The 20,010-nt window shown below is 41.8% G+C and overlaps 1 protein-coding gene across 3 annotated transcripts in view; it reads right to left on the bottom strand.

The window, feature by feature from the left end:
- CDC123 (cell division cycle 123) overlaps positions 1-20,008 on the bottom strand; it is a 46,515-nt gene extending 26,507 nt beyond the window's left edge. For 2 of the 3 annotated variants that reach the window (XM_027560217.1, XM_027560218.1), the window contains exons 1-6: positions 19,593-20,008; positions 13,974-14,045; positions 9,773-9,830; positions 9,481-9,513; positions 2,514-2,609; positions 131-237 (exon numbers count right to left, since the gene is read on the bottom strand). In XM_027560217.1, the coding sequence (XP_027416018.1) occupies positions 131-237; positions 2,514-2,609; positions 9,481-9,513; positions 9,773-9,830; positions 13,974-14,045; positions 19,593-19,666 (440 nt within the window). In that variant the 5' untranslated portion in view covers positions 19,667-20,008. The remainder of the gene's footprint in view (positions 1-130; positions 238-2,513; positions 2,610-9,480; positions 9,514-9,772; positions 9,831-13,973; positions 14,046-19,592) is intronic. The other variant, XM_027560219.1, reaches the window with a different exon arrangement.
- Positions 20,009-20,010: the final 2 nt, after the last annotated feature.

The raw sequence follows: 20,010 nt of genomic DNA, 5'->3' as shown, positions 1-20,010 counted from the left end.
CAGAAAATCAAACAGCCTTGTTATGTGGATCTGTCATGTACAACAGCACTAGAACTAAAGGAATTTCATCTGTAGCACAACTCACAAGCACTGAAAACTACTGATGTAAGAGAACAAGAGACATACTTACGGCTGGGTGAAGTCACGAGTGATGAAATCAGAACTCTTGAACAGTAGGAAGATGTCGCTGAGGGTTTTACATTTCAGAGAACTGTTCATTGCTATCCAGTAGGCATCCTAAAGAATAAAGCATGTGCTGCTTAGTATATATTCCAAGTTAGCTGCTATGAATGAAGTTCATAGCCTATATGCAAAATCAATAATGCATGTAACTTCAAGGGTTTGAAGAAAAAAATCAGGTAAGAAATTTTAGCTATACTGTCAAGTGTCAAGCGACGCTTCTAAACAAAGAATAAGGTCACTGTTGCATGACAGACAGTTTTGAGCTGAGATGTTCAGGTCCTCGTCTTGCAGCTTAGGCCCAAGACACTGTCCTGTGTCCACCTCACTGATGATGAAAGAAGGGGATAGACATCAGAAACGCTGACACTTCAGCAAGAAGATCCAGGTAGAAAGAAACATCCTGATCAGCTACTAAGAAAACAGAGAGCCTTTCTCTCTTTCTATTTCTGGAGAGAGACAGCTGCAACACTGAAGTCTGATGACTGCAGCAGTTAAGACTCATGTCCATCAAAGCTGGGAGAGAGGAGATGACATATTCTCAACCGTTCCAATTTTAAATGGTGCAAGTCTCAAACGTATGAACCAAAGGAAAAAAAAAGTAAGAACAGCAGACATAAGAGACACAAACCTCAGTGAAACAAGCCTAAAAATGACAGAATAAGTTATTTTAGGAAATACACTTCTCCCATAGATCAGACACAGGACAGTAATGTAATTTTGAGAAAACTGATGACTGCAAAACAAAAATGTCCAGTTATCCACACTGCACGAAAGGAAGCAGTGGTACACAGTTGACACTCAATAAGTAAAAAATAAATGAACAAAGGAATAACTTAAAATCACAAATAATCTACCCATCTTAACTAGAAAGCCTCAAGCCGTCAAAGATCAGCTGTCAACAATGACCCAATTTACTGCTCACAGATAAACTAAAAATGAGTTCTAATAATTTTTTTTAATAATAACTTCTTTAAATTTTCTCCCAATGAAAAAAGATGATGAACTTTTGGTTAAAGATGATATACTGAACACAAAGATTTAACGCCACTGAAACAACAGTATATATACACAGAAAACCATGCAACTGAATAAATAAGACAATTATTAAGCCTAAGGAAGACAAAATGTTGAATAAGAAAACATAAGCAACACACACTTTATAGATGTGTATGCAATGTTTGCAAAAATGCAATATGAGAAACAGCTTCCCTGGTGGCTCAGTGGCAAGAAATTCACCTGCCAATGCAGGAGGTGAGGGTTCGATCCCTGGGTTGGGACGATCCCCTGGAGAAGGAAACGGCAACACACTCCAGTATTCTTGCCTGGAAAGTTCCATGGATGGAGGAGCCTGGTGTGCTACAGTCCAAGGGGTTGCAGAGAGTCGGACACGACTGAGCGGCAAAGCACAGTGAATACTGATGGAATCAAGGTGTGCTAGTCCTGTGTGAGGACAGTGAACTACAACACAGAGCAGTGAGAGTAAGAGATGAAAAGGTGCTGCACCTTTCTGTCCTAAAGCAGAAAGCTGGTAACGAACGCTTAAGATGGAAGAATAGAGACATTGAGGAAAATAACAAAAGGTGGTACTAAAATATACACATGCAGTCGCCTCCGAGCAGTGGGAAACCGTGAAGAAAAACAGGTGTCAGGACCGGCTGACTTTTATAGCAAGCGTTCAGAAACTTAAACTATGTATATATGCCACTAATTTCAACAAGTAAAAATAAAAGATTAAGTACAATTTATCATTCATGTTAGAATGAGAAAAGATAAAAGCACACAAAGATGGTTTTCGAAAACACAGATAAGTCTTGAATCCTTCAATGAGCTTTGCTGACATTAAATTGTTTTCTACTGGAATAGAAAAAATGATGAATTTCCCTAGATCTTAACTTAAAAAATCTTATCAATGCAATGTTGAAGCAATAAAACACAATTTAAGAAAACGTCAGTTGATTTGTCAAACCACTCTATTTCTAGATCCTGCAACATTCTAATTTTTATTACTTTTCAATAGAGAAAAACTTCTCTGTCAAACTGAGGAGCTGAAGTTTTGAAAAGGGCAGAGGAACATTTTCTGAGATTTCTAGTGTAATGAGCAACACAAGAGGCTGAAGCTGTCAGCTGGCAAAATACAAAGTATTTCACAGGCCCAGGGAAATAAATGCATTGCCAAATCAGGAAAATAAATAACAGGAGGAAAGCAAAAATAAATTCCAGGATATTTTCCCTAGAATTAGGAATATAATTAGACCTTCGTGGGGATATAAAATGAAATGGAATCACAAGACAATATCCACACAGTGAGAGATTTACAGACATGCTCCTACCCTTGGGGCACTCCAGTTAAGCTTAGGAAATACACTGCCCCCCAGGGAATTGATCGCTTCCTGGACTTTCGTGGTGAACTCAGGAAACTCTGGTGCCTACAGAGAGAAGGAAGAAATCATTTGGGCAAGTCAGTATCAGCACGATAAATATAGAAAACAAGATTAAAAAACTCAAAGTTCAACACTTCAGGGTATTAAAAATAATTTAGAACACAAATTACTATTAGAATTTCTGAACTCAGCCAAATAAACTCAATGATCAGATAACATTCGTCAGGAAGGGAAAAGAATAACAAGCGCTCAGATGACGTTGTCCAGAACGATCAAGCCCCACAAAGCTAAGGAGACTGCTGATCTTTCAAGGCACCTGGGGATGTGAGAAAAGGAACGAACGGTTCTCTAACACCGACATAAAACCAGTGCCTATTAAATGAAAAGAGATGATGGAGTATCACCTGTGCACAGACTCCAGTTCTCAGAAGTAATACCTCACATTTAAAGGACCAGAAGCCTTTCCATTTGCAGGAAAAGAACTTACCCCCAAAAGGCCTCAAAAACGAGAAATCAATCATGTGGCTAACTGCATTTAAACATGGCTATTTCCAGACAGGTTTTAATATAAACAAAACTCAAAAATAGGACCTTGGTGAAATTAAAATGTTCTTTCTTTTTTGGTTGATTTAAAAATGATTATTTTATATCAGTAAGTAACCAAAACATTGTGCTGTTTCAACCAGGAAATAAGCAGAAATACTTATTTCTGATGGGACGTAAACGTCATTATGATTATGCTCTTCCTCGAGTCTTCTGTCACCATCAGGAGCACGGGGACAAAAAGTGGAGAAAAGGAGAGAAAGAGGGATGGAAGTGGGGCCTGCAGGAGAGCAAGAATACAAAAAAACGCTGATGCGTTGCAGTCATTTTAGCCCTTTATATCTGCTGCCCCCTAGTGGACAACTGCAAATACTGAAAGTCCCATCATGACAAGCTCTTCCCTAAGTGGGAAAAAACTAGAATAGGTCTACAACAAGCTAATGGGCTTCTCTAGTAGCTCAGCTGGTAAAGAATCTGCCTGCAATACAGGAGACCAGGGTTTGATCCCTGGGTTGGGAAGATCCCCTGGAGAAGAAAATGGCAACCCACTCCAGTATTCTTGCCTAGAGAATTCCATCGACAGAGGAGCCTGGTGGGGTACAGTCCCTGGGATCCCAAAGAGTCCGACATGACTGTGCAACTAACTTTCACTTTCACTTCACTTCAGAATAAGCTAAAGGAGTGGGAGGTACAAACTATTGGGTGTAAGACTACAAGGATATATTATTGTACAACATGAGGAAGAAGGCATTTTTTGTAATAACTAAATGGAGGAGAACCTTTAAAAAATTATTTTAAAACTTTTTAAAATGATTATTATTGTTTCAAGTCATGAAGTTTTAGGATGACTTGTTATTCAGTCATCCTAAACAAACAAACACCAAAAGAAAACAAAGGCTTATGCTGATTCCCAAGATCTAGCCCAGTTATGACAAAAAACTGTGACTCAAGGCTGAGAAACAGACCAAAACATGAAAGTTAAAAAAAAGGGCAGGTTGTACTTCCTTTCTTTCTGCTGCAGACGCATGTGACTGCTGCAGATATACCCAACCTCCGGACGTCTGAAGTGTCTTTTAGTTACTTAATTTGACAGCATGCTACCATCTCCATCTTCTGCATGTCTTCTTCAGCTTGTTGCTACTGCTGCTACTGCTAAGTCGCTTCAGTTGTGTCCGACTCTGTTCGACCCCATAGACGGCAGCCCACCAGGCTCTCCCATCCCCGGGATTCTCCAGGCAAGAATACTGGAGTAGGTTGCCATTTCCTTCTCCAATGCATGAAAGTGAAAAGTGAAGTCGCTCAGTCGTGTCCAACTCTTAGCGACCTCATGGACTGCAGCCTACCAGGCTCCTCCGTCCATGGGATTTTCCAGGCAATAGTACTGGAGTGGGTTACCACTGCCTCCTCCTTCTTCAGCTTATATACGTGAAATTAATGCCTTTCAGAGGCTTTCAAAACAAATAACCGCCTTGAGTTTCTTTATCTTCCATTCTCCTCTCCGTGGCAAAAGAAATTATGCTTTCTGTTAAGGCAAATTTCTTTAGAATCCCCTGAAGATGCTGGTTTGGCAACCAAACCAGCTTCATCTATAAACACACTCCTCTAAGACCTGCATTAGCTATATTTTCAATAAATGACACAGTTACAAAAATATTAAAACATGAAGGATTTGATCTTCAAAGACAAAACAATTTCATTTTCCCATTGAACTTCACATATAAAGACTGCTTTATATTTCTGTATTACATTTTTTCTTTATAAGTTATCAGTTCAGTTCAGTCGCTCAGTAGTGTCCAACTCTTTGCAACCCAATGAACTGCAGCACGCCAGGCCTCCCTGTCCATCACCAACTCCCGGAGTTCACCCAGACTCAAGTCCATCGAGTCAGTGATGCCATCCAGCCATCTCATCCTCTGTCGTCCCCTTCTCCTCCTGCCCCCAATCCCTCCCAGCATCACAGTCTTTTCCAATGAGTCAACTCTTCGCATGAGGTAGCCAAAGTACTGGAGTTTCAGCTTTAGCATCATTCCTTCCAAAGAACACCCAGGACTGATCTCCTTCAGAATGGACTGGTTGGATCTCCTTGCAGTCCAAGGGACTCTCAAGAGCCTTCTCCAACACCACAGTTCAAAAGCATCAATTCTTCAGCACTCAGCTTTCTTCACAGTCCACCTCTCACATCCATACATGACCACAGGAAAAACCGTAGCCTTTCCTAGACGGACCTTTGTTGGCAAAGTAATGTCTCTGCTTTTGAATATGCTATCTAGGTTGGTCATAACTTTTCTTCCAAGGAGTAAGCGTCTTTTAATTTCAAGGCTGCAATCACCATCTGCAGTGATTTTGGAGCCCAAAAAAATAAAGTCTGACACTGTTTCCACTGTTTCCCCATCTATTTCCCATGAAGTGATGGGACCGGATGCCATGATCTTCATTTTCTGAATGTTAAGCTTTAAGCCAACTTTTTCACTCTCCACTTTCACTTTCATCAAGAAGCTTTTTAGTTCCTCTTCACTTTCTGCCATAAGGGTGGTATCATCTGCATATCTGAGGTTACTGATATTTCTCCCGGCAATCTTGATTCCAGCTTGTGCTTCTTCCAGTCCAGTGTTTCTCATGATGTACTCTGAATAGAAGTTAAATAAGCAGGGTGACAATATACAGCCTTGACGTACTCCTTTTCCTATTTGGAACCAGTCTGTTGTTCCATGTCCAGTTCTAACTGTTGCTTCCTGACCTGCATATAGGTTTCTCAAGAGGCAGGTCAGGTGGTCTGGTATTCCCATCTCTTTCAGAATTTTTCAGTTTATTGTGATCCACATAGTCAAAGGCTTTGGCATAGTCAATAAAGCAGAAATAGATGTTTTTCTGGAACTCTCTTGCTTTTTCCAGTGGATGTTGGCAATTTGATCTCTGGTTCCTCTGCCTTTTCTAAAACCAGCTCGAACATCTGGAAGTTCACGGGTCACGTATTGCTGAAGCCTGGCTTGGAGAATTTTGAGCATTACTTTGATAGCGTGTGAGATGAGTGCAATTGTGCGGTAGTTTGAGCATTCTTTGGCATTGCCTTTCTTTGGGATTATAAGTTATAGGTGTACAATACAGTGATTCACAATTTTTTAGAGGTTTCACTTCACTGTAATTATTATAAAATACTGGCTATTCTGTATTACATTTTAAAAGAGGTGATAAATCCCCTCAAATCCTCAAATTATTCAACTTTAAGAATTTTCTTAAGAACTTTAAGAAATCCTGCAATCAAGATCCTAAAATAAATTTAAATGACAAAAAGTTTATGTATTGCACAGAAAAATTTGTGTTTCAGTGGAAGACTATGTATTGTATACATACAGCACTTTTCTGTTACCTGATTCTAGCTGGGTCTGCAAGATGCTTTACAACTTGGTAAATAATAGGTAAGTGAAAACAGTATTTCTTACAGACATGAAAATTCTACTCTGTCTGGTAGAAACCCAGCTGTCTTCTGTCCCCCCTTGAGGGACACAAAACCAGCTTTGCCTTGTTTACATATTCATTTTTTATGTAAATACAATACATATTTACATAGTCCTACTCTATAAATGTGTGTCCTTTGAGTTCTCTTTTGAGCCAGTTATAACGTCTGCCTGGTTCCCTCGTGAGTTAAAGGCTTCAACGTGTGTTAAGTCATGATTCCACCTTTTCCTGAAAATGATTTTTTAACAGATTTAGCTAGTAATAGGATTCTTTTAAGCTCATAGCACAATGAGTTGATTTTAAATACACCTAAGTCCTTAGTTGTCTAAGAAACTCTGCTGCTGCTAAGTCACTTCAGTCGTGTCTGACTCTGTGCGACCCCATAGATAGCAGCCCACCAGGCTCCCCCATCCCTGGGATTCTCCAGGCAAGAACACTGGAGTGGGTTGCCATTTCCTTCTCCAATGTGTGAAAGTAAAAATCGAAAGTGAAGTCATTCATTCGTGTCTGACTCTTCTCGACCCCATGGACTGCAGCCTACCAGGCTCCTCCGTCCATGGGATTTTCTAGACAAGAGTACTGGAGTAGGTTGCCATTGCCTTCTCCGTGTCTAAGAAAAGGTTCATGCTTTAAGTGGGATGAAATCTGCAGTTTAAATCACATCCGTGGACTTTTATGATCCAAACTCGCCTATCTTTTCTACTTTACCCACCACAGCCCTACGGTATCATACTCATTCAGAAAGAGTATTTCTTTAAAAATTTTTAATAATCAAATAAATGTTTTAAACATATAAAAAATATATACCCTGATCCATACATTCAACAATTTGATATGCTTGATCCAGATCTTTAAGAACATCACAGATCCTCAAGAAACTCCTAACCTCCTTACTCTCCTCCCTAGTCCTTTCTTCTCGCCACAGGCAGCCATCATTACAAGACTGGTCACAATCTTCTACAGTCATGATTCTATACTTACAGTGCGTGCGTCTGCCCATAATACAAAATATTTAAAAATTTTAAAGTAACTGCTGTTATTTGATATGTATACTTTTGGCAACCTGCCCTTTCAAATTCACCATCGTGTCTGAAATTTAGCCATCTTGATTATCTGATTGCATTTTAAATTGGGCTTCTCTGTAGCTGCACTATTATCATTGGGTGTGTGCTCTTCTGCCCTGAAAGCTCACCTAACCAACAACATCTGGTTCGGCCCAGTGAAACCCAATCACTTTTAAATTATTTTTCCATTTTGAAATAATTTCAGACTTTCAGAAGCATTTACAAGAAGCATTTAACCAAAATTTTCTATACACTCTTCATGCAGGCATTCTACCACACTGCTGTATCATTCTCCCTCTGCAACTCCCTTTCTGTATACAGCTATGCTGGAGCGTGTATAAAACACATACACCTTCCATAGTAAGGAGAAGTCATGATGCCCCTTTACACACAGCACTTCATGTAACCTAGGCAAATTATCAAAACCAGGGAGCTAACATGGATATAACATCACTATTTCATCTATGGGTCTTATTCAGTTTGTGCTCACTGTCCTGATAATGTCTTTTACAGCAGAAGAAAGATGGAATATTTTCTTCTGGCCTAGGACCCAATCTAGAATCATGCATTGCATTAACTTGTCATGTCCCTTTAATCTCCTTTCATCTGTAACATTTCCTCTCTCTGTTGCTCTTATCTTTCATGACCCTGACCATTTGCAAGAGCCTGGGGCAGTCACTCTGTGTAATTTCTAAAACGCTGAGTTTGCCGGCTATTTCCTCATGACTGGATTCAGGCTGTGCACGGCTGGCAGGTGATGTGTCCTCTGAGCCTCATACAAGGAGGCAGGCGATAGAGGTCTGTCCCATCACTGACAAGGTTAACTTTGCTTATGCTGCTTTCCACTGGAAGATGCTATTTTTCTCTTTGTAACTACTAGTAATTTTGGTTTCCCTGGTAGCTCAGATGGTAAAGAATCTGAGATGGTAAAGATTCTGGTAAAGAATCTCCCAATGAAGGAGACCAAGGTTTAATCCCTGGGTCGGGAAGATCCCGTGGAGAATGGAATGGCAACCCACTCCAGTATTCGTGCCTGGAGAATTCCATGGGCAGAGGAGCCTGGTGCGCTACAGTCCATGGGGTCTTAAAAGAGTCAGACATGACTGAGTGACTAATGCTTTCACTTTCTTTCAAGTAATTTTGGTGGACATACTTTGAGAAGACTCAAATATCCTTATTGAATAGTCACCCACAAGTTTTAACATCTATCTCATTATTACTAGAATGGCTGTAAATGCTGATTTCTATCATTCTTTCTCAATTATTAGTTGGTGTCGAATTTTCTACTATAGAGAAAGGCTTTCCCTTCTGTTTCATTTGTTGAATTTAATCATTTGTTTATGTCAGTATGGGACCATGGGTTCGAATGCTAGTCCATTATTATCGTTGTTTTGTTATGATGTTCACATATGTGGCCAGTGGGAGCCCACTGAGCTGGCTTCCGGGTCCTCTGCACCATGTCCGCATCATTCTTACTTTCTGGCACAAATTCCTACAGGCTCTTCTTTACCTTCCCACCCCCAGTCTTGAATTTCTCCAAGGAGCTTCAACTCCTTTTAGTGGAAACCAGTATTTAGACACCATAATCAGGGCACTAGGTCCATTCATCTGTTCATTCCTACCATGACATCACTGTGTCGTTTTTAGAACTAAGCAGAGTTTGATAAATACACACACACGTTATTAATTTATCTATTGAAGTTTGCCTAACAACAGCGATTTAAGTTATTTTTCAAAATAATAAATAAAAGCTTAAAATGGTGACTAAATGGGAATTTAGAGTGATCTGCGTTGAAACCCAGAAGCACCCCATGGGACGGCACTGGGCAGTCCTGAGACCGCGCTGCTCTTACCGTAAGCGTGGCCGTGTTCTCGTCGTCCGACCACTGCAGGGGAAGGAGGACAGAAAGAGAATGTTAATGTGGACAGTGTTCCTGGCTTCCAAAAAGCAGTGCTCCATCTAAAAACGACACACACACAGGAGATAGCTTTTCCTGAACACAAAGTACACATCCATGTGTACTTAGGTTTCCATGGAATTTCTGACTTTATTGAATGTACGCTAAGATCTTTAAGCCAGAACCATTTCAGAGATCATTTCAATTAGGACAGTCTATGGAACAGGTTATAGTATTTTGAACCAACCTGTATTTCTTCGGCTTCATCATCACTGTCTGGCTGAGAACGTGCAGGCGGATCTTCCCTGGAAGAACATAAAACAAAAACTGAGCGTGAGAAAGCCTTGGTGCCAGGCAGTCATGATTACAGATGTGCTGAGTGTTCATATACATGTAAGAAGAAACTAATAAAAACCAACCTGAAATTAACAAGAGTTAACGTTCAGTAAGAGACCGTCGAATAAAAACGTCCTGTCTTCTTCTCAGAAATCACTAGCAACAGGGGAAAGAAAATCTCAAACTCTGCCCCAGAGGACACTAAGAACCAGCTCTGAATCTCGACCAGAGAAAGTGCTGCCGAAGACCAGGGAGACACAGCAGGAGCTGTCGGGAGAGTAGGTTCAGGCGGCTGATGGACACCCTGCGGGCACAGCCGGGCATCTTCTGTTTACAGTGAAGACAGTACATGCGGGCTGCCGGCAGGAATCACCCTGGGTCGGGACTGGCACTGCTGGAGAGCACGGGGGAAAGACATGGTCAACACGCTGTCTCAGAAAGAGTCAGTGAGCAAAGCAGGGGCTGAAAAGGGCTGCTAGCAGCCAATCCTCACCCCTGGCTGTGGGCAAAGCAGAGGCTGAAAGACCTCAGAGAGAGGACACTGCCCCTGCCGCTTCTCAGCACTCAACCACAAACCGCTGGCCACAAAGAACTCGATCACGTCATTGAAAAATAAGCACTAACCAGAATAGCAACCAGCAGAGGATCTATACCAAGAAACTACAAGAGAAAGGAAGGATGAGGCTTCGGGTTAATCACGGACGCTTATCCACCCCTAGGTTCCCTCTTGAAATGGTACTGAAGTGATTTAAAAGATCACAAGGGCAAAAAGGACCAGAAAGAGACAGCTGCAAAGAGGCAACAGAAGTCTGGAAAACAGAAAGCCAGTGAGGGGGTAACCCGGTGAGCCACAGGCTGCCCCTGGAGCCGTCATACACAATGGGCCCACGGCTCCGCTCTGAACGGGGTGATGCGTGTACAGCCCATACAGGGGCGGGAAGACACGTCCAGTCTTCCTCACCTGGCACATCCCAGCAACTCACCCTCCATGGACCAGAGGGTAAGGCGCATAATGCCCCAAATGAATATGGGGGTGAAATGCCACAAAACAACAAAGTTACAAGCGGAAGTCACACTCACAGTGAGACCTCTAGTCCCCTTCTTCCTTCTCTGCTCCCTGATATAGACAGATTAGAGGACTTGTCTCTGGAGATGCTGGACAATTCCAGAGGAAAGACTTATTAGATAACTGCCATCTGGGAATCTGCCATCGATTCCTGTTGATTGCTGGCACTCTTAGTCAACAAGCCCCACACTAGTACACAAAGTTTCTGTGTGTGTGTGCCCCTCACTCTTAAATATGAATAAAGGCCTACAATCATTAGAAGGCCTATAAAAGGCTCCAAGATGAGAAAAGAGTTTTTTAAAAGGAGGAAAAGTACATGGACAGAATAAAGACAGTAAAGGAAACAAATGAAAAATATTTTTTAAAATCACAAATATCTTCAAAGATAAAAGAAGATATTGCATTCATGAGAAAGGACAAGACTGAACTTGTATAAAAGGAAAAACATGGTAGCTGAAATTTAAAAACTCAATAGAATGAGTGGCAAGATTAGGGAAATTTTCCATAAAATAGAACTAAGACAACAACAACAATAGAGAAGAAATGATAAAATTCAGAGAATTAACCTGGCAGTTATAACATCTAAAAAGAAAGAGAAGCAAAAAAATAAGAGGAAATTATCAAAGATACAATATTTTTTAAAGTTCTAAAACCAAAAAATAAAGTCTCTAGAATGAAAGCGCCCACACCAAGTACATGTGACAACGAATGGGAAAGACAACAAGAGCCTTAGATGATGTTCACGGACGGCCACAACTCTCCCCATCCTGACATGCTGTCTGTAGTCTTGACATGCCACCCTTCCCATCAAGAAACAGCACTCACTTCCCCACCCCTTTAATTCAAACTGGCTTCAAGACTCACTGGGACCAGCAATGCAGCACAAGGGCACCACATGCCCTAAGCCTTGGTGTCAAAGCCTTTACAGCTTCCTTGCCCACGTTTTTTGAATGCTACTACCACCACATAAAGCAGTGGAGTCTGAGAATGAGAAATCAGACGGAAAGAGAAGCCCAGCTGACAGGCAGCATTCACTGCCAGACCGGAGTGAGGCCATCCTAAAACCATCCAGTTAGGTCGAGCCACCAAACAACTACAGGAGTAGTAGTTGACCTCAACTGAGCAGTGACCTCAGAAGGACCAGCAGAAGACTCACCCAGTGTTGAGCATTAGGGAGGCTCCGAGATTTCACCCCACTTGCAAGCTAACAAGTTAGCCTGCCACGGTGCCATGGAATCTGGCAGAAGACAGTAGAAGCCTGGGTCAGAAACCAAGGACTCTCCAGACAGAGAGACACATCTGGCCAATGAAATACACTGTAGGAGCTCTTCCACAAGCTCAGAGTACTGACATCTGCTCAGGACTCTCTAATGTCAGGAGGCATTTTCTTTACATTCCCATTTTGTAGGCTTATTACGTGTTCTATATTGGAAAATAATAAAGTCATGTCTGTAAATATCCCAAAGTTGAGACTCGCCTATCTATTTTGTTGCTTTATCCTGCAATTATTCCACATCAGTGAGGCTCTAAACTAATAATTTTCAGGTTATTACCAGGTTGAGAATACCAGAAACAGAATTATAATCCAGGAAGCTAAACAGAAGATCCATCAGACCAAAAAAAAATATATATATATATAATATATATATACGGTAAAATTGGGCTTCCCTGGTGGCTCAGTGGTTGAAAATCCACCTGCCAATGCAGGAGATGTGGGTTCGATCCCTGGTCAGGAAGATCCCCTGGAGAAGGAAATGCAACCCACTCCAGTATTCTTACCTGGGAAATCCCATGGACAGAGGAGCCCGGCAGGCTACAGTCCATGGTGTCACAAGAGTCGGATGCGACTCAGTGACTAAACAACAAAATGGTAAAATTAGTGTTACTGTAAAACACACACAATTTTAATTATACTTCTAAGTTCATTTACCTAAGAAATGTTCGTCAAGCACCTGTTTTATCAGGCACTGTTCCAAGGGCTGGGAACACACCTGCCCAAGTCTCTGCTCTCATGAAGACTGCATTGTAACAGGATGACTAAAGCAAAGATGGAGGGAAATAAGGGTTATGCAGAAAAATTAAGTGAGGCCAGGAGAAAAAAACAGATGCACCAAAATGCGGTAAACCATACAATGGAGTGGTATTTAGCCTTAAGAAAGGTGATTCTCACATGTGCTGTAACATGGATGAACATCGGGGACATTACGCTAAGTGCAATAAAGCTGAATACTGCATGATTCCCCTTCTGTGAGGTATGTCCAGCAGTTAAAATCATAGACACCAAAAGCAGAATGTCGGTTATCAGGAGCTGGTGGAAGGCGGGTCGGGGAGTGAGTGTTTAGAGGGTACAGAGTTTCAGTTTTACAAGATAACAAGAGTTCTCTAGATGGATCACAGTGATGGCTGCAACATTGTAACTGTACTTAATACCACTGAACTGCACACTTAAAAATTGTTAATGTGGTAAATTTTATGTGTATTTTAGCTTGATAAAAATTTTTTTTTAATAATTCTAAGAGAAAATTATATCCAACCTAGAATTCCATAAAAGAGAGTGACATATCAGCAAGGGTTACCATTAAGCTACTTTACAAAGGAAACTGAAGGATGAACACTTAGATAACATGACTTCTGAGCAGAGATCTGAGTGAAAAAATAGGAATGCCATTAAAGTACATGATTCTTAAACTTTTTCAAGTTGGTACTGAACAGACTGAAGCATGGTACTTTCCTTTATATACAGAAGAACTACTTGAACAAGAGGAATAGTAACCATACCCATTTTCTACAGGAAGAGAAGAAAGGAATTACTCAATTTTACAGATTGTAATTATTAGCAGAAGACGTGTTCAATTTTGAAAATCTTATCAACTGAGCGTTAACAAGGAATATAGGACAAAGATCAGCACATAATTTTAACTAGAGAGAAAAAAAGGAGAGAATGGGGCCAAAGCTAATGTACTTACTTTACACGTTAATTGTTGAGGTTGAATCATTACATTTCCTTATGCTAAAATTTAAAGAATGTTTTTCTGACATGCCTTACCTTCCTGAAACCACCAGAGTTCCATCATCGAGTAAATAATCCTTCACATTCTGAGGAAGTGGAAGAATGACACTAAAAAAAAAAAAAAAATGCACATACCAAAAAAAGGCATCATTTTAAAAGACCAACCATAAGCAGAGAGAAAAAGTTCCAAACTCAATTTCTGAATTACTTGCTTCCTTTAATATGAAGTGGGAAATGTTAATAATGGACATTTGGCAGCCGTAGACTAGAAATTAAAATAATATGAATAAATGTTGCAATAAACTAAATTAGGTGCATATAATTATCCCTATTGACTTTGAGGTTAAAAAAAATAAATAAACAACAACAAAAATAAAACAAAACAAAAAAAATCCCGAAAACAGCTAAATCCAAAGAACTCGACTGAAATCACAGAATGAAGGCAACAAGCTCAAAAAGATTCTGAGTACAAGGGTTATGTGCCTTTAAGAAATTGGAGGCCCTGCAGGTATTTGCAGCAACACAGGAAATGACCAAACGAATCAGAAGATCAACAGCACCTGGCTAAGAAACAGGGTGGAAGCAGGCTTAAGATCTGGGCACCTTTGGTTGGCAAAGGGAGTGTAAGGTCGAAAATCCACAGTGTGCTGGGATGTACTGTGATGGCATCCTGTTCACCTCATCTCTAGAGTACACGGCTGCTTACCTGGGCACGCTTCAGGTGAACTGTTTTCAGACAACCATAATTAAGGGATGGCAAAGCCATACTTGATATCACTTGAAAAATGGATGGGATAATTTGTTTTTTTTACTCTGTAGTGATAAATCATCATCAAAAAATTCTGGCACAGATATCTAAAAACAATGTTCTTACTTTGCTTGTAAGGCATGTATTTTTTAAAAACTGAAAACGATGGCAGCCTACGTTCAGAGAGACTATCATTGACTCATAATAATATGCTTCATTTATTTATTTTCTGTAACATGACAGTTGGTTTTGGCACACAGGAAAGATTACTCATGGGCTACTTCAGTTTTAGAAATTAACATCTGATTTCTCAAAGTTACAATTTCACATTCAAAAGCCTACTTCTTCAGGCTTTTAAGTTCAACTAACAAATCTTACTATTCTATTTGTAAAGCTGCTAAATTTTAACCAATTTCAAGTGAGCCTTTGAAATTTAAAAGTTGCTTTAAATTTTTTTTAACTCTAGGGAATTCCCTAGTGGTCTAATAGCTAAGGCTTGGGCTTTCACCATCATGGACTTGGGTTCAATCCCTGGTCAGGGAACTAAGATACCACAAGCCATGTAGTATGGCCAAAAGAAAAAAAAAATTTTTTTAACTCTATTATAAAATAATCTATTCAACTTTCTTTTAAAATATGTCAATTGTCTAATTACAGATAAAGCTTTTCAAGTATTTAACTCTTATAAAACCAGTGAATTAAACTGTTAAGTATAGTGAATCTAAGGTTCTTGCAAACGTTCCAACACTGTTTAAACACTTAAAAATTTTTTCTTATGTATTTTAATGTATCACAATTCTAAACCAATTACACAAATTAAATTAGAAACACAAGGCTAATCTGTTACATATATACAAACTGTCCTCAAAATGGCAAATTCTTTAGGATGTTAAAGTTAACAGGGAAAAATTCCAAGTCTGGATGATTTCATCACCTCTATATTTAATTCTAGCTCTTCCTGGGGTTAAAATACTCACCCAACACTGTCATTCCAACAGAATCGGACATGACCTTCACAAGAGAATCTGAAGTTTACCTCCTCAGGGGCCTGAGACTGAGAAGTATCGGCAGTAATGTCCATTCCCAGACATGTAGGGTGATTTTCCTGACCACGATGAGAGCAGAGAGAGCCCTCTTCTATGTCAGTGACATCTCTGAGTCCGTGGGTGATTTCAGAGGCCACGTCCCTAGTTTCTGAGTTATGCTATTTCTCAGGTCTCATTCCCCCCGGGCTGCATCACCCGTTGACTGGATTCAAAACATCTATTTACTGTTTGATTCCATTGTGAATTCTCTGCATATTTGTCCTTTCTGGAGGGTCTACCGGAGAAGGCAATGGCACCCCACTCCAGTACTCTTGCCTGGAAAATCCCATGGACAGAGGAGCCTGGTAGGCTACAGTCCATGGGGTCACTAGGAGTCGGACATGACTGAGCGACTTCACTTTGACTTTTCACTTTCATGCACTGGAGAAGGAAATGGCAAGCCACTCCAGTGTTCTTGCCTGGAGAATCTCAGGGACGGGGGAGCCTGGTGGGCTGCCGTCTATGGGGTCGCACAGAGTCAGACACGACTGAAGCAACTTAGCAGCAGCAGCAGGAGGGTCTACAGGTCTTACAGGTATGAGCCCACACTGACAGTTCTCATGAGTCCCTGCGTCCTGCGTTCACAGTTCTAAAGTCGCCCTAATGATGTGACCCTGAATTATGTCACGTTAGTCATGGAGGAATCCTAGATGACTTTGTTAAGAACTCAATGTCTAGGAGTGGGAAAAGGAAAAAAAAAAACCTCAAGTACAATGTAAGTGCTGTACCAGTACAGATGTATCAAACACCACCAAAACTCTCAAGAAAAAGGAACCGTGCCTGAGCAACTGAGGCCATAAACAAGCCATGACCTGGCATACTTAACCCAACTGTTGGAAAAGAACTTAAATATTTTTTGTCACTACAATTCACTATGCAGCCAAGAATCCATGAGGGCTGGGGCTTCCCTAGTGGCTCAGTGGTAAAGAATCCACCTGCCAATGCAGGAGACAGGGACTCGATCCTTGGTCTAGGAAGATCCCATATGCCGTGGAGCAACTAAGCCCCAGCGCCACAACTACTGAGCCCACGCTCTAGAGCCCGGGAGGCGCAGCTACTGAAGTCCAGGCCCTCTGGAGTCTGTGCTCCGCAACACGAGAGGCCACCGCAATGAGAAGCCCTCGCACCGCAGCCAGAGAAAAGCTGGTGCAGAAACGAAGACCTAACACAGCCAAAAATAAATAAATACATAAAATTTTAAAAGAAAAAAGAATCCATGAGGCCCAACTGAAAGATGTAAAAAATGTAATGACCTATTCCATCAAGTCGATATAATTCTATACACACAGACAAGTCACTCAAATGGAATGGAGGTTAAAAAAGCCTTTAGGAGATTATTCATAACTTTCATGTTTGAGGAAAGAAACACTTAGAAAGGTAGAGTGGATGACCCAAAGTCACCTAGCTACTTATTTGTAAAGTGAAAGGGAAAGTGAAGTCGCTCAGTCGTGTCCAACTCTTTGCGACCCCATGGACTGTAGCCTACCAGGTTCCTCCGTCCATAGGATTTTCCAGGCAAGAGTACTGGAGTGGGTTGCTATTTCCTTCTCCAGGGGAATCTTCCCAACCCAGGGATAGAACCTGGGTCTCCTGCATTGCAGGCTGATGCTTCACTGTCTGAACCACCAGGGAAGTCCTGAGTCAAAGTTCTAGGACGTGTCAAAAAAAAAAAGATTCTGTATTTTTACCTGCATAATCATTTCTGAACCATGATTAATAAATGCCGAATAATAAGGCTGAGTCAATAACCAGAACATGGTCTCTTGGCATTAAAGTTGACAATGACAACGACAAGCCTAACAACTCCACCAGAATGACCTGGGCCGTAGAGGGACATCGTACCACACGCTGCGTTCCAGCAATGTTACACAGGACTAAGTAGGCTAGAGTTACAGGGCAAAGACACAGAATACTCTCAGGCAACACAGCTCAGTTGTGAACTGGCAAGAAAATCCCCCGCCTTGGTTTACTTTTCACTCCCAGCTTCATATGAATGGCACATATTTTAAGTGAACTAAAACTATTTTAAGCTTTGGTTAAATCAAAAACATTAAAAACAAGCAGCTTTTTGTGTGTTTATGTCAAAAAGAGTGCCAAGCATTTTTAACGCTTTATCTCATTTAATTCTCATGACAATCCTATTATTTTCTCAATTTTCCAGATGGGGCTTACAGAGATTAAGCCATTTTCACAAGATGCTGGTGGAACCAAAATTCCCAAGGCAGACAGATGGTCTTGACTCTAAAGTCCAATTCTTAACCATTATACTTCACTGCTGAAGCAAAGACAAATTTCTTTGAGTTGACAAAAGGTGTCTGCACACAAAATACAAGACACTTCTGAGTGAACTCTGTGTGAAAATGTCTGACCGGTTCACAAAAATACCTTCTGTCACACCAACATGACATAAGTAACTCTAGCATCATCTCAGACCCTAGGCCTATTTCAATTACGCAAGATAATGGAGGACTGCTACATCATGTAGGAAGATAACGTCCACTGCTGCTGTCGAAGCTCTTCCTTGTTTTAGTGCTACTCCAACCATCTTCAAATGCAAAGCTTATCTTCCTTCCAGCTGCTCTAACCTCCATCACACCCTGGATAACTTGGGAGCCCATTCCATGTATGAATAACAGGATGGAAAAGAACTATCTTATGAATACCCTCCTTATGTTCTTCCAAACACTCAGGATCTGAAGTTTCCCTCTCTGTATTCACACTCTCCACCCAAAATAAAAAGGAAGGAAGGGTTGCTATCTGATTAGTAGTAATCTAGAGCCAAAGAGGGGACAGGGCAAAAGACATAAAGTCCTCCCCACAGATACGCAGTTCTTTGAGCTACTCACCTTAGCATGGGAAAGCCTACCCTTGCATCACACTCCAGATGTCACAACTGCTTTTGAACATTTGGGGATGTTTTCCTAGCTGCCTTGCCTACATTACCTTGAATGACCGGGTGAAGGATGAAAACAGTTAATCCTCTGCTTGCCCCGCAAACAGGGCATGGATTCCTTGTTGTGGGCCAGAGAACTAGAAAACAAATACTGTTCCACTCCTCTTCCAGATGGCTTCCTTCCCTAACAATACATGTGCTGCTGTTATGTTCAGTCGCTAAGTCGTATCTGTGGGACCCTATGGACTGCAGCATGCCAGGCCTCCCCGTCCTTCACTGTCTCCTGGACTTTGCTCAAACTCATGCCATTGAGTCAGTGATGCTATCGAACCATCTCATCCTCTGCAGCCCTCTCTTCTCCTTTTGCCTTCACTCTTTCCCAGCGTCTGGGTCTTTTTCCAAGGAGTCGGCTCTTCGCATCTGTATACTCTACTGAGGCTTTCCACTGACACTATCATACTGGAGCTTCACAATAGAATTTGAGGCTGGGTCTCACTGTTCTCATTTGACAGGGACCAAAAGCTATTAAGCCCCCACCCTCCGGCGGGTTAGTCAATAGAGAAGTCCAGACTACCCAGTTCGCTGATCACCTTCTTCCACTTGCAATTCTAAAGGCAGGAATGGTGAACTCCCAAGCCTGAACTAGCTTCACCTGCTCCTCAGCCCGCCTCTGACCTTCACTGAGCGACGACGTCGCCCTCCTACCTGCCCAGCACCCTCCCTGACGCACAACACGACGCACGGCAAACATGGATCGACTTCATTCCTCTCCCGACTCTAAAAGACCACTGGGAAGTCGAAATCTGGCCCTGGTGCTCCCATCCGGGCCTGCAGTGTTTTGTTTTGTTTCGTTTTTGATGGAGCTGGGATTCACCCCAAATGTTGCAGTCCCCTTTTGCCCACTGCTCCGGCGTAACCTCCAGTCTCACCTCTTGATAGTGAGGCTGCGGAACAGCGGGTACCATGCGGAGAACTGACAGTGCAACACATGCTCCTTCTTCATTCTCCAGCCGCCGCCGCCGCCGCCGCCGCCGCCGCCGCCGCTGCTGCCTTTCCCTCTCCTCCCTACACCTTCCCGGAACCCTGGTCTCCCGTCCCGGAAGTGCCCGCCGAGCTGGTTTGGTTAAGGACACTTCCGGTCTGTGAGGCAAGGAGGAAGGAGCGGAGAAAAGAAACTTGGGGCGTGCCTTTAGTGTACACACACACACACGGCAGAGAAAAAGAACCTTGGGCGTGCTTTTAGTGTACACACACCACAAAGTTCTGGCCGCGGGAGAGGAATTCTGTTAAGAGTTCCGAAGAGGGTTGTAAGTCGCGAAACGCAGCCCTTGTCGCCTAGCGGCGGAC

This window comes from Bos indicus x Bos taurus, chromosome 13, assembly GCF_003369695.1.
Source record: "Bos indicus x Bos taurus breed Angus x Brahman F1 hybrid chromosome 13, Bos_hybrid_MaternalHap_v2.0, whole genome shotgun sequence".
In the NCBI taxonomy this organism is placed as follows: domain Eukaryota; kingdom Metazoa; phylum Chordata; class Mammalia; order Artiodactyla; family Bovidae; genus Bos; species Bos indicus x Bos taurus.
The sequence above is the reverse complement of the archived record's forward strand: the minus strand, read 5'-3'. Positions and strand labels throughout refer to the sequence as shown.